Source organism: Rhincodon typus, chromosome 13, assembly GCF_021869965.1.
Source record: "Rhincodon typus isolate 14 chromosome 13, sRhiTyp1.1, whole genome shotgun sequence".
NCBI lineage: Eukaryota > Metazoa > Chordata > Chondrichthyes > Orectolobiformes > Rhincodontidae > Rhincodon > Rhincodon typus.
In genome coordinates this window covers 37,333,227-37,347,792 of record NC_063344.1, presented here as the reverse complement: position 1 = coordinate 37,347,792, position 14,566 = coordinate 37,333,227, and the positions used below count along the sequence as shown (strand labels likewise).

The window sequence follows — 14,566 nt, the reverse complement described above, 5'->3', positions numbered from 1 at the left end:
TTTCGGGTCTGGACCCTTCTTCAGAAATCATTTCTGAAGAAGGGTCCAGACCCGAAACGTCAGCTTTCCTGCTCCTCTGATGCTGCTTGGCCTGCTGTGTTCATCCAGCTCTACACCTTGTTATCTCAGATTCTCCAGCATCGGCAGTTCCTACTATCTCTAAAGTCACTTGAAGCCATTTTGCTTGTAAATGTTTTTGCTTTTCTTTGTCTCATGGCTACTTTGGTTGGATACTTGTTAAGGAGTCTCTGAGGTAGAACCTGATGGGTCTTAAACTATAACACTAGTACAGAACACATATAGTGGAAGATAATGCCTTGTCAGAATCATTGAACCACATGTGAGTAATGGCTGCCAGGCAAATAGTAATGAAGCTGATTAATAATAGGATTGCCTGCCTGTTATCTTTTAAAGAGGTTGTGTGACATTTTGGTGGATAATGCTTCAATTAACAACTTCCTCATTATTGCAACCAGCTACATGGCAATAAGAAAATTGTTGTTGATTTTGAGCATTACTAATAAAAAAATGAAATTTTCAAATGTTGCTGAAGAGCCGTTATGCAGCATGTTCCAAACCCACAACCACTGCCAACTAAAGAGCAAAGGCAGCACATATATGGGAACGCCACCACCTGCAAGTTCCCCTCCAAGCCACTCACCATCCTTACTTGGAAATATATCGTTGTTCCTTCAGTGTCACTGGGTCACTATGCTGGAACTCCCTTCCTCGTGGCATTGGATTGCAATAGTTCAAGAAGGCAGTTCACCATCATCTTTTTAAGGGCAACTAGAGATGGGAAATAAAGCATGAGTAACTTGCTTGTTTTAAGAATCTGAGCTTTACCAAGGAGGTCATCACAAATATCTATGGCTGTGTAGAATTAAATGTCAGAGGGGGCAGCAAAGTCTTTGTGGTCAAGGTTGCAACAGCACTTCATTTTTATGCCACTGAAAACATTGAGACTGCCACAGGTGATAGAAGTCAGAGGCCAAATCTAACACTTGTTTTGGCGAAGTGTAGTTTTATTGAGTTTCGTGGAGGATTTCTTGCTGTATCTTACTAAACTTAGCTCATAAACTATGAACCCCGCCTCTCTGGCACCCTCTCGCCTGATTCTAGTCCATCTCGTCACTTGCTATTCAGGAAGAACATGTCATGCATTGGATATGTGCTGAAAGACCAACATGCCTAGCAACTGTACCTTATCTAGGTGCAAAGCACTCTTTTAAATAAGCATGAGCATTTTGAAGCTGCCCTGCTCAGTGACAGACGTCCATTCAAAAGTTGCTGGAGAAGTGGAAAATGGCACTGAGATTCTCCAACAGGCACAGAAGATGAGGTGGAGTATCCTTATCCCAGATGACCAGCAGAGGAGCCCACACCATCAGCTTCTGAACTAAGGTTGCCTCTCAGTTCTGTTCAGTGTCCATGGCCTGGAGGAATGGCTAGCAATGTCACAAGAAGTTCAGTGACGTTCATAACTCCACCGGGGCAGTGTCACATTCTTCTCTGTGCCAGCTCACTCTTATTCTATGTCTGCCACTGTACTTAACTCCCACCAAGGCTCATGCTCTGCTGCTCTCACTATTGCATACGACATCTTTCTTTACTCTCTCTCAACTTCCCAGCATGGCCTCTGCATTGCCTCCTCACTCACCTAAGACACCTCATCATCTTTCAAACCTTTGTACCAGTACTTGTTTTGCCCATTTTCATCTCACTCAATCTGTCCCTTTCTCTGATTCCAGGAAGAGGCAGCCCACAGTTGGGCAGAACGGGCCGAGAGGGATGCTCATCATCAATCTCCTCACCCACCATGGGAAGAAAATTCTGCCCCTTGCAGGAGAAGATTGGGACAACGTGTCTGCTAGCAGAGTAAGTACCATTCTTCATTCCTCTGCAACTCTCACAGTAACACTGCTGTCAGCAACAGTCATTGCACACCACTTCTAACCATTGACTGCGATGTTTCTCTCCTTTGTGTCTTGCAGGATTTTCATGGTCCTGGTAGAGAAAGGGGCCGCTCTGCCAGAAACCACCTCCTTGATCTACGAGGAAGAGGTTTGAGATCTTGGAGGAAGAATTGGCAAGGCTGGCTCCTACACCTATCCCCTAACCAGCTCCTACTGACAGCTCAGTGGGAATGTCATGTTTAAAAAGTCTGGGAGCACAAGTTGTTATGCACTGCACCGCGTCAACTCCTCAGCATGCTGACGAAGAGGCGCCCCAGGCCGTTGGGAACTCCATTCACTAGCATAGGGAGGAAAAGGAGCAGCAGACAGATTTGTGGTTGGCGATGGCAAGAGGTTGCAGAATTTCAGCTATGCTGTGGAAATCCAGCTGCTTCAAGCTTGTGTTCTCTGGCTGTATCCATGGGCAGGTTTGCAGCTGCCATGGAGAGCCAGTTCCAACACCCACAGTGTCTGCTGGAGAGTGCACACACCAGCATTGCATTGTCCCAATCATTGGTCATCAGGCAACAGGAGGATCGGAGCTTGGCTCACATTTCAGGTGCCTCTTCTTCAGAAGGAGACAGAATTTTGCCACGAGGACCCAGCCAGCAGTGGAACTACACATTTGCCCCAGGAGTCGCCTCAAGAGCACTCCATATTTGGTCACGCCCTCCACCTCCACCCTTCCTCACTCTTTCCCAACGCATAAGAGTTCAAGTTGATGAGGGTCTGTTTGCTTCTGGCAAGTCTGGGCTATCGGGCACAGACACGCTCCAGGTATCTGGTGAAACCTCCAAGGCCATTGGGCTTCACTGCTGGAGTGTAGACGGGAAGATGGAGCTGAGACCACATCAGATCAGTCATGATCTTACTAAAGGCTCAAAGTACAAAATGGCCTACCCTTCTTTGTAAGTCCTCTTTTCCTATGTGACAAAGAATACTCTGCTGTCATTGCTCACGACTTCCTTCAGCAGAACTCAACAGTTCTGGCAGTATCTGTTGAGAGAAACATAGTTGATGTTTACTGTCCAGTGAGCCTTCATCACCCCATCCCCTAATCAGAGGCATTCTGACGACTTCCCTCAGTTGAACTCAGCAGGTCTGACAGCATCTGTGAAGAAGAAATCAGAGTTAATGGTTCGGGTCCAGTTCTGAGGAAGGGTCACTGGACCCGAAACATTAACTCTGCAGTTCTTTCGGTTTTTAACTTAGTGTTAGATTTAGATATCCTGACCACAACAAAGAGGAATTCTAGGTGCCGTCTAATTGAAGAGCACTTTTGAGACATATCCTCAACCATTAGACTGGTTGGCAATGCCATGTGCTTTCCCTTTCAAGACTGAAGATCCACCAGAAAGTTCACTACTCTCATTCATTTCAAAGGCTTCCTTTTAAAGATCACAATCAAAATGACCACCAGTTCCACCACTCTCCATTTGTCATATTTGGTCTTTTATCTGCAGTCATAGTACAGTAATCAGAAAAATGACAACCAGCAAATATGAAACTTTTTTGTACTGGTATTTAACCTTAACAGGTTTCTTTTCGATTTTGAATCAGTCTGTTCAGAGAAGATATTACACACCTCTGGAGCAGGTGGGACTTCAAACTGGGCCTCTGGTCCAGGACTAGGGACAATACTACTATGCCACAAGAACCTTAATAGCTATCCTACTCAGCTGCAGCTGCGAAGTGCAGTCTCAGTGGTAGGTGAATTGGATGGCTGCTGAGATTCTGAATATAACGGCTTAAAAGTCGCCTTAAATCTAAAAGGTTTTGGGTCATGATGGTCCTGCCTTAGGCTGAATCATCTCAGCATAGATTGAACAGTCTGGAAAAATAGCTTACCGAGCAAGGCAGTGATCAGTTGGTGGGGAGGAAAAAATAATGCTGACATTCACAGATAAATCAGAGGGTTCCAGCTCTGTGATTCTTACACTATCGTCAAGGATTGGGTTCAGCCAACTCAAGGATCAGAAAGCTGTCACAGTAGTTGCATAAGTTTCCATTTGTGTACCTTGCTGTTCCGTAGAAATTGCAATGACTTTGCAATGCAGAGTAAAGTTCTGACCTCGCTCCACAGATTTTTTTAACCTGGAATTGGCCAGCCTCTTCTGTATAGAAACGATGGTTTCAGGCTGTGTGAAATCACAACCCAAGGCAAAAGTGCACTCTTACGTCCTTAGCCAGACCCCATAATCATTGAAGCAGATTATCCATTGAACCAAGTGTTTGATCGTCTCCCACATTATCCTGCTTCTGAAAGTTGTTTCTGTGGTTTTCTCCCTCATTTGACTTCTGCATAGAATTGGTTTGCAACCTTGTCCTCTCTAGCCCAGAAAGGTTCTATCTGTGGTCTCTCTTCCAACTGGATGTTGCTGCTCACATGTGCTGTATGCATCACTGTGCCCATCTACTACCTGTTTGTACAATTCAACAAATTACCCGACTTCCTCACTCTCCTTGGGACTTTTTGGTCCTTATGTCAGAAAAGAATACTGTCTTCATGGTTTCCCTTTTCAACAACACATGAATGTAACCTTTTGATTATGTTTGGAGACAGCACTCAGTATTTGTTTTGTTCATTTAATGTTTTTTAGTGAAACATATTACCTATGGAAATGCAACTTTACCACAGAAATGTTACAATTGATGAACTTCAAACAACAAGAATTAATTTTCAAATTATTGAAATAGTCTGTTCCTCAGTTAGAATACAACTCTACCTCCCTCAGCCCCCTTCTAAAATTGGAACTTGCAGTTATTCATCTCATAACTATGTACAGAATGTCACTGTGTGCAATTAGGTTGTTGTGCATTTTTACATAACAGCAATTGCTTTCCTTGATAGTGAAGTGAAGTGATTATGCTTAATAAATACCATTTTTTTATCATCTGAACAATTATAACTGTATTGTAGTTCTTAACGTGTGATATTTTTTCACCACCGGAAAGTTTGAACATCTCTATTTGAGGCGCATTAAAATCCAAACTCTTGTGCAAATTTTATTATTTGTATTGGTTGTTTCTAAAACCTGTGAATACAAATTGTTGGTGAAGTAGTTTTTCTTATGTATCTTTATGGGAGAAGACTTCAGATCTTAAATCTATTATATTAAAAATAACAATTTGTATTGGAAAATTTGACCTTCTGTAAGCCATTTACAAGAACAGTGCTAATGAGATTTTGTCAAAGAAAAATGAGATGCTTGATGTACTCAGCTGCTGTTTACTTAACAATTCCAATTCATCAGTAACTGGATGAATCTGCGTGATGCAGAAACCGGAAAAGTTTTATGGCAAGGCACAGAAGATCTCTCGTTACCTGGAGTGGAGCATGAAGGTACTTTAATCATATGTTTCATATCCAAGTGAACAGATTACTGTTAATATTGCAAGTGGAAAATCTAAACTGTGTTTTAAATCAGAAACATGGCGAGTTCCTGTGGAAGTCTTAGGACTGAGAGCAATCTAGAATTCAGCAAAAGAGGATAAAAAAAGATTGATCAGGAAGGAGAAAATAGAACATGAGAGTAAACCTGCAAGGATCATTAATAAAAAGACAGTAAAAGTTTCTAAAAATGTGAAGAAAAGTTTGGTGAAGACAAATGTAGGTCCTTTACAGCCAAAAATGGGAGAAATTATAAAGGGCAAAAAAGAACTGGCAGAAGAATTGAACACAGTTTGTTCTGCCTTCACAAAAGAGAACACATAATTTCCTGGAAAGTTTAGGGAACCAAGAGTCTAGTGTGACAGAGAATTTGAAGAAAATCAGTATTAGTGAAAAGAAAGGTGCTGACAACTTAATGGGGTTAAAGGCTGACAAATCCCCAAAGTCTGACAATTTGTACCCCAGATTACTAAAGGAAGTGCCCCTGGAAATATTTGATGTATTGGTTGCCACTTTCCAAAATTCTACGGACTCTGGAGCAGAGAGGACTGTGACAAATGTAACTCCACAATTTAAAAAGGGAGGGACTGGGAAAAAAAAGAGAAATACGGACCAGCTAACCTAATGTCAGAAGTGGGGAAATACTGGTCTATTGTAAAACACTTGGAAAACATTAACAGGATTAGACAAAGTCACCGTGGGTTGATGACAGGGAAATCCTGCTTTACGAATCTACTGGGGTATTTTTGAGGATGTAACCAGAAGACATACTTGATGTAGGGAGGATATCATCGATGGTTTAGGAGTCTAGAAGCTGGGGTCACAGACTCAGGATGCAGATTAGGCCATTTAGGACTGGGATGAGGAAAAGTTAATTCACTTACAGAGTGGTCAACTTGTGGAACTCTGGTTAGATCAGGAGAACCAGTGGATGTGGGTGTATTTGGATTTTTAGACGACTTGATAAGTTTCCACGTAAAAGGGTAATGAACAGAATAAAAACATATTGGATTTTAGGTAAATATACTGATATGGATTGGGAATAGATTCTCACAGATGGGAACAGCGTAGGAAGAAATGGGTGTTTTTCTGGGTGGCAGAACCAGTGGTTTACTGTAGGGGTCAGTGCTTGGGCTGCAGCTATTCATGATTTAAATAAATGATTTGGATGAGGGAACCAAATGCATTACTTCCAATTTTGCTGAACACCGAACTAAGTAAGATTTTGGGTTGAGGAGGATGTGAGGAGGTATTGGGCGATATCGACAATTTGAGTATATGGGCAAAAATGGCAGATGCATTATACCAAGGCCTAAATGTGAAGTTATACACTTTTGTTTGAAAAGCAGCAAGACAGTATTCTTTAAATGGTAATATGTTAAGAAATGTGGATGTTCTTGTATACTAGTCAATGCAAATAAACAGGAGGGTGCAGCAAGCAATTAAGAAGACAAGTGGTTTGCTGGCTTTCATTGCATAAGGATTTTAACTAAGTAGTAATGTCTTACTGGAGTTATACAGGCCCTTGGTAAGACCCCGCCTGGAGTGCAGTTTTGGTCTACCCTACCTCAGGGAGAATAGACTTGCTATAGAGGGAATGCAGCAGATGTTCTGTAGGCTGATGACCGGGGTGGGCAGGACTGTAATATGAGGAGAAATCCGTTCAATTGAGACTGTATTCACTAGAATAGAAGAATGAAAGGGGATCTGATTGAAGCATATAAAGTTCTAACAGATAGACATACTTGATGTAGGGAGGATATCATCGATGGTTTAGAAGTCTAGAAGCTGGGGTCACAGACTCAGGATACAGATTAGGCCATTTAGGACTGAGATGAGGAAAAGTTAATTCACTTAGAGTGGTCAACTTGTGGAACTCACTACCACAGAAGGCAGTGGAGGCCACATCATTGAATTTATTCAAGAAAATGATTGATAAATTTTTAGATATTAAAAGGGGCATCAAGGGGTTTCAAGGGAAAACAGGAATTTGCCGCTGAGATAGAGAATCAGCTACAATCATATTGAATGGGGCTGCAGGATCAAAGGGCTGAATCATTACTCCTCCTGGTTTCAGCTTCTCACCTTTTCCTGACCCTCCCATTTGTTCCACTGGCATCTCCCCATTTTTCTGTACAGCATAAAGCCCGTCACATTTCTCCTCAGTTTGAAAATGGACTTGAAATGTTAAAATGAAGTGTTTCTATCTCTACAGAAGTTGCCAGAACTTTTGAGTTTCTCCAGAACTTATGTTCTTATTTATATTCACCTCCTGCACTTGAGTGGCCTATTGTACTGTTGTCTCATAGACAGTTTACTAATACGTCCCTGCAGACTCTTCATTTATATAGGCAACAACGACTTCTTACTTGTTGAAATTGGGTGAAGGCTGAGGCTCCTCGGTACTGCACCTGGAGTTCCCTTATAAGCCTGGTTCTGAATAAAATTCCCTGTTCCTGACTGCTAAACAGACATGTATGACTTCCTAACCCAAAGAGTGTAACTACCTCCTGAATTTCCACTTAAACATCAGCCATTCCTCTTAAATATTTTATCTTTTAGAAAATTCTTGATTTCTGTGTGATTTATGCATCTTTGTACAGACTGATATATTTACATGCTACTGTTGCATTGGGTTAGAGCTGAGTGATTCTAGAATTATTGCTTTCTTCTGGATTTTGTGTGAACTTTAACAGGCAGGTTTTAAGGGAGTACTAATACCTGCGGAGCAGCCACAAACGTTTCTGACATTATAGACATACTTTCAGTACCTAACCCTAAAACCCGATTGTGCATACCTTGGATGAATAATCACTAATGAGAAGCAGTATCTGGGGATATTCTGTATGATCCCCAGTATAAGGATTTCATACCTTGTTACAAAACTGGAAAGATTTCAAATATAAGCCATATAATTTAAGAATCTTGAGAATGCACATAGTCATAGGGTCATGTAGCATGGAGGCAGACCCTTTGGTCTAACCAGTCCATGCAACCATAATCCCAAATTAGACTAATCCCACCTGTCTGCATTTGCCTCACATTGCTCCAATCCTTTCTTTTTCAAGTACTTAGCTAAATGTCTTTTAAACATTGTAACTGTAGCCGCGTCCACCATTTGCTCTGGAAGTTCGTTCCACACATGAATCACTCTCACCTAGAAGGAACAAGGTAGAAAGCATTGTATAAACAAGGAGAGGAAGACCATCATGAGAGGAATATGGCAGGAAATATTGAGATATTAACAAATTGTTTCTTGGTCAGGTCATTTGTTCAGTAGTTTTCTATTGGAGTGGTATGCCTTAGAATATCTTTTTTTTAATTAAATAATGAAATGGGATGCTTCTGTTTTCTTGGTAGAAAAATTGAGATAGACAGGTTTATCTTGGTAATTAACTTGTGAATCTCTGATAGCTGGAAGAAATGTACATATTGTGTATGAGACAATGAGCAGCAAGAAATTTATAAGAATTGTTTAAGCAGGATTATGTGATTGAATGATCAAGTACTGCATGCACGTATACTTGTTTGATTTGATTACATGGGAACACAAGTAGGCCATTCACCCATTGAGCCTATGCTGCTATTTAATTAGATCGTGGCTGATCTGTGACCTAACTCCATATACCTGCCTTTGGCCCATATCCCTTAATACCTTTGCTTAACAAATTTATTTCTTTCAGGTTTAAAATTAACAACTGATCCTGTGCCCACTGCCATTTGTGGAAGAGAGTTCCAAACACCTCCCATCCTTTAGTGTAGAAGTGCTTCCTGACTTTTCTCCTGAATTGCCTGTCCCTAATTCTCAGACTGTACCCTCTAATTCTAGAATCTCCAATCAGTGGAAATACCTAATCGTTATCTATTCTGCCTTTTCCTGTTAATATCTTGAAGACTTCAATCAGATCACCCCTTAACCTACCCTACCATAAAGAAAGGTCTGGAGCACAATCTTCTGGGCCCTAGTGCAGACCAAGTAGCATTAGGAAAGATGGTGACCTAAACCCTACTGGTGCTGTTGTGGTGCAGTGGTAGTATTACTGCCTCTGGACCAGGAGACTCAGGTTCAAATCCCACCTGCTCCTGAGGTATGCCTCTCAACAGGCTAACTGGAAAATATATACCAAAACCCCAACACCTCCTTGTCTTTGCCTTAATTAAGTTCTGGGTGGGAAGACCCAAGCTTAATCTTCCTGCCCTGCTCCACTTGAGAACTATAAGTAGTCAATTAACCACTTAAATTCCATATACTGCCAGGCCTGCTATTTCTGCTCCAAGTGAGACCACAAGACCCAGATTCAAGTCCCACATACTCCAGAAGTGTGCAATAGCCGGTGTGGGCAGCTTGTTGATTTTTGGGGTCAAGGAGATGTGCTCGATCGGCAATGATTTATAAATGACAGAGGTTATGGCTGTTGAGAGCTGCCATTCTGCCCTTGCCCATTCTGCCCTTGCTTCTGACCACGCTGACCCGTATCCACAATTTGAACCAACCCGTAGGTGATGAGATGGCTCAGTGGTTAGCAGTGTTGCCTCACAGCGCCAGGGGTCCAAGTTTGATTCTGTCCTTGGGTGGCCGTCTGAGTGGAGTTTGCACATTTTTCCTGTATCTGTGTGGGTACCTGCCAGGTGCTCCAGTTTGGTCCTACAGTCCCAAAGATGTGCAGGGTAGGTGGATTGGCTATGCTAAATTGCCCTGTAGTATCTAGGGATGTGCAAGCTAGGTGGATTAGCTATGGTAAATGCGGGGTTATAGGGATAAGGGGACAGGTTGGGTCTGGGTGGGATGCTCGTAGGATGGTTGGTGCAGAGACGATGGGCTGAATGGCATTGTAGGGATTCTATGATTCCATAAACCCACCCCACTGCCCTTAACCAGCACTTTCTTGTTAGCGATCCTTCATCCTGGAAGTTGAGGGGATGTTTTTCTTGCAGCATTACAGCAGTGATCTGGAGCTACCAGTCCCTGATTGACTGACTGGCAGCTTCACGTAGCTGGAATTTCTTAGTCCAGAGGCCTAATTCCATCAGAAAATCTATCAGTAACCAAAGAGCAGCCTGATTGCAGGAAGGTGTACAAACAGGAAGATCACAATCTTGCATTTAGAATTACCTATTGTTGAGGGAGACTGTTGATAAGAGCTTTATTGATGTTGGAGTAATTTGGAAGTATTATCACTGTTGTAATGTAAGAAATATGACGCCGATATGTGCACAACAATATGATGACCGAATAATGTGTGGTGATGGTTGATAGTGGAATAAATGTTGACCAGGAAACAGGAGATAACTCTTCTGTTGTTCTTTAAAATAGTGCCATTAGATCTTTTACACCCACCTTAGACGCATGCAGAACCTCAGTTTAATGATCTCAAAAGACACCACCTTCAACACTGGCGTTCCCTCACTACTGCATTGAACAATCAGCTTTGATTTTTGTGCTCAAGTCCTGGCGTGGGGCTTGAACCCACAACCTTCTGACTCTGGAGCTGAGAATTTTGCCATGATTGAGATCAGTTTGCACTGAGGTATAGATTACATTGTTCAAGGGATGGGAGTTGTATAGAGTTTACAGCATATGCAGGCCATTCAGCCTAATTGGTCTGTACCATTGTTTATGCTCCACACGAGCCTCCTCCCACTCTTAGTAATCTAATTGTATGGGAATATCCTTCTAATCCTTAGTCTCTTCTGTACTTATCTCTCTTTCCCTGAAATGCATCAATGCTATTCACCACAACTTCTCTGTTATGGCAAGTTCTAAACACTATGAGTAAGGAGATTTATCTCAGATTTTTGATTGAATTTAATTAAAACTATTTAAATTTCTTCTCAACTTTGTTCACACACTTAAGACATATAAGGCTTGCAAACTGTTTCAGGAAAAACTGTCACTAGAGGCTATAGCTTGAGGGGAACCACTTCATGTCAAGCACAGCTGACCAGGAAACTCTTTCATCATTACTTTCTGATATAGGCATATTGGAAAGATTTCTAGACTGATAACCAACCTGATAGACCATGATATGAGCAGCGGAGCCTCTGTGGACCTCAGTTCCTTCAATGGGACTTAAACCCAGAATGCTTGGCTCAGAGATAAGGATGCAGCTGAAAAAGATCTTCTTTTTGTCAATTCTATCCAGCTCCTTCATAATTTTGAAGAACTCTGTTAGGTTAGCCTTCAACCTTCTCTTTCTAGCTGAAAGAGCTTCAGCCTATCCAGTACTTTCATAGTTATAACCTTTTAGTTCTGGTATCGTCGTTGCACATTCTGCAAATCGGAGACCTGAACTGTGCACAGTATTTTAAGTGCAGTGCACTGTGTTTCTGCACAAGTTGAACATTTTTAATTCTGCTCTTCTAGAGATGAACCCTAGTCTTTTTTTGGGGTCTAACTAGCTCACGTTTCTACTTGAGTGATTTTGCAAATCCATTCTCCTAGATCTGTTTGTATCTCAAATGAAAGAAATTTTTTTAAAAAGAACTTTGCTCAGTAAATTTATGTTTTTAATTAATTCTTGGAAAAAAAAGTTTTTTTTTAACCAGTTGCAGATGGATTTTTTTTATTAATAATAGAATGTAGGTGTCACTGGCTAGGCAAGCTTTCTAATTTGATTTGATGTATTATTGTCACATGTACCTAGATACAGTGAAAAGTTTTGTTTTGCATTCAGTATAGGCAGATCATACCATACAAAGTGCATAAGGGTAATAGAACAGAGCGAAGAATGTAATGTTATGGAGGGAGAGAAGGTGCAAAAAGAGCGAGATCAACATAAACATTAAAATTTGAGAGGTCCATTCAGAAGTCTAATTCCTAATTGCCCTCTGGATGTGATATGAGTTGACCTCTTGAATCACTACAGCACTTGGGTTACAGAGACATCCACAATGCTATTAGGAAGAGAGTTCCAGGATTTTGACTCCATGACAAAAAGAATGAGGATGGTGAGTGGTTTGGAGGGGATCTTGCAGGTGCTGGTGTTCCCATGCATCTGCTGGTTTGTCCTTCTAGCAGTAGAGGTTACAGATTTAAAAAATGTATTCAAAAGAGACGTGGTGAGTTCCTGCAATCCACCATGCACATGGTATATAGTGATGTTCAGGGTTTGAGTGAAGATTTGTAGCTCGGGTGCTGGTTGTAGATGTTGGTGTGCTCACCGAGCTGGAAGGTTTGATAGCAGACGTTTCGTCCCCTTACTAAGTGACGTCCTCAGTGCTGTGGAGCCTCCTGTGAAGCACTGTTGTCTTGTGCCGAACCTGCACAAGACAACAGCGCTTCACAGGAAGCTCCACAGCACTGAGGATGTCACCTAGTAAGGGGACGAAACGTCTGCTATCAAACCTCCTAGGTCGGCGAACACACCAACATCTACAAGATATTGCTGTTGTCCTGAGGTGGTGAAGGGCATGAATGTTGAATGTGGTGAATGTGGTGGATGTGGTGTGAATGAAGTGGGCTGTTTTGTACTGGATGATGTAAGGCATCTTGAATGTTGTTGAAGTTGCACTCATTCAGATAAGTGGATGGTGTTCCATCATAATCCTGATTTGTGCCTTTTTAGATTGTGGATGGGCATTTAGGTATCAGGAGGTGGATTACTCAGCATAGAATCCTAGCCTCTGTCCTGCTCTCATAGCCACAATATTTATATGTCTGGTCCAGTTCAGTTTCCAGTCAATAACTAACTCCAGGAGGTTGATTATCTGGGGGACTCAATGAAGATAATGCCATTGAACTTCAAGGGGTGATGTTTAGATTCACTCTTGTTGGAGTAGTTCGTTGCCTCACAGTTGTGTCACAAATGTTACTTACCACTTCCCAGCCCACGTCCACATCCAAGTCTTGCTGCATACAGACACGGTCTGTTTCAGTATCTGAGGAGATATGAATGGTGCTGAACAGTGTGCGCACAACTCCACTTCTAGCCTTATGATGCAATGCAGATTATTTATGAAGCAGCTGCAGATAGTTAATTAAGTTGACACCACAGTACATAATTAAGTGAGGTGAATGAAAAAGAATGATGCAGTAAATATTTAGAAAGCATCAAAAACAGACAGCTTTCACTTTTTTAAACTTTTGAGTAAATTAGCTTAGAAACAAATTGTAGAGTTTTTCCTTTATTTTTATGACTTTGTCTGCAGCAGAACATACAAGTCTCGGCACTTTAATAATGCATAAATTGCATTAATACCCAGTCTTAGCATATTCTATTTTCTAGTAAAAATTTGCCTTAAAGTTGGAAAAGTAATTTACTTGCTTTACTGCCTTTATTTAAGGTCAACTGTATCAGAAAGGAAGAAGGAGGGGTGTTGTCCGTTTTAGTAGCATTGTTGTGTGGGTTAGTAATAGTTTATTTCTGACCTACTTTGATTTTAAAATCTTCCAAATTCATCTTCTGTGCCATTCTTTCGTTTTCCCTTAACCACTGCAATTATATAAATAGCTAGTACAGTTGTATAATTAAATGTTTCTGCCTTTAATTTTAACAAGGTATACCCAAAGTTAATCGGTTTCTCTAACTAGGGGAATCTTTTGAAATATTAGATGTGAGAATAGTATCAAAAGCAATTCCAGATAAATGATGATACATTCTGAAGTCAACATATGGTATTAGAATTTTCAGTTGTGATTACAAGGTTATTATTTTAATGGAGTGCAATAGTTTGTAATAGATATCTGGGCACAAAGGGAGAATAGTAAAGGAGAATGCCAGGGCTTGCAAAATACTTGGAGATGCAGCTGGCAGTAGCACAGAGAATAACAAATTATTAGGTGAAGTTGGAACAGGGAAGAAAGACCGGGAGTCCAAAAGAGTTGAACTGCACATTATGTAAATACAAGAAATATTGTAGATAAGGTTGGGGAGTTACAGACCATGATTGCAGTGTGGAATTATAATGTGGCACTGATGGAGGCCTGGCTCAAGAAAGTGCAAGACTTACCCATTCCTGGGAATGAGCTATTCAGGAAAGAGAAAGAAGGAGGGGTAGCAGTATTGGTTAAGTAGGGCACTGCAGTGCTAGAGAAGGAACATGTCCCAGAGAGTTAAAGTAAAAGTAAATTTGGCAAGATCTACAGAATAAAAATGGGTGCAGTTACTTTGCTTGGTGTAGCCTATAGACCACCAACTATGGAAAAGATGTTGAGCAAATCTGTAGGCAAATTAAAGAGAGATGCTAACATAACGATGTAGTTACAATGGGGTCTCCAATA

The 14,566-nt window shown here is 41.3% G+C and overlaps 1 protein-coding gene across 1 annotated transcript in view; it reads left to right on the top strand.

The window, feature by feature from the left end:
- Positions 1-1,080: 1,080 nt before the first annotated feature.
- The window catches only part of pde6d (phosphodiesterase 6D, cGMP-specific, rod, delta), a 33,744-nt gene continuing 20,258 nt past the window's right edge, over positions 1,081-14,566 (top strand). Inside the window, exons 1-3 of the mRNA XM_048604292.1 lie at positions 1,081-1,878; positions 1,995-4,490; positions 5,210-5,298. Of these exons, the coding sequence (XP_048460249.1) occupies positions 5,217-5,298 (82 nt within the window). The 5' untranslated portion in view covers positions 1,081-1,878; positions 1,995-4,490; positions 5,210-5,216. The remainder of the gene's footprint in view (positions 1,879-1,994; positions 4,491-5,209; positions 5,299-14,566) is intronic.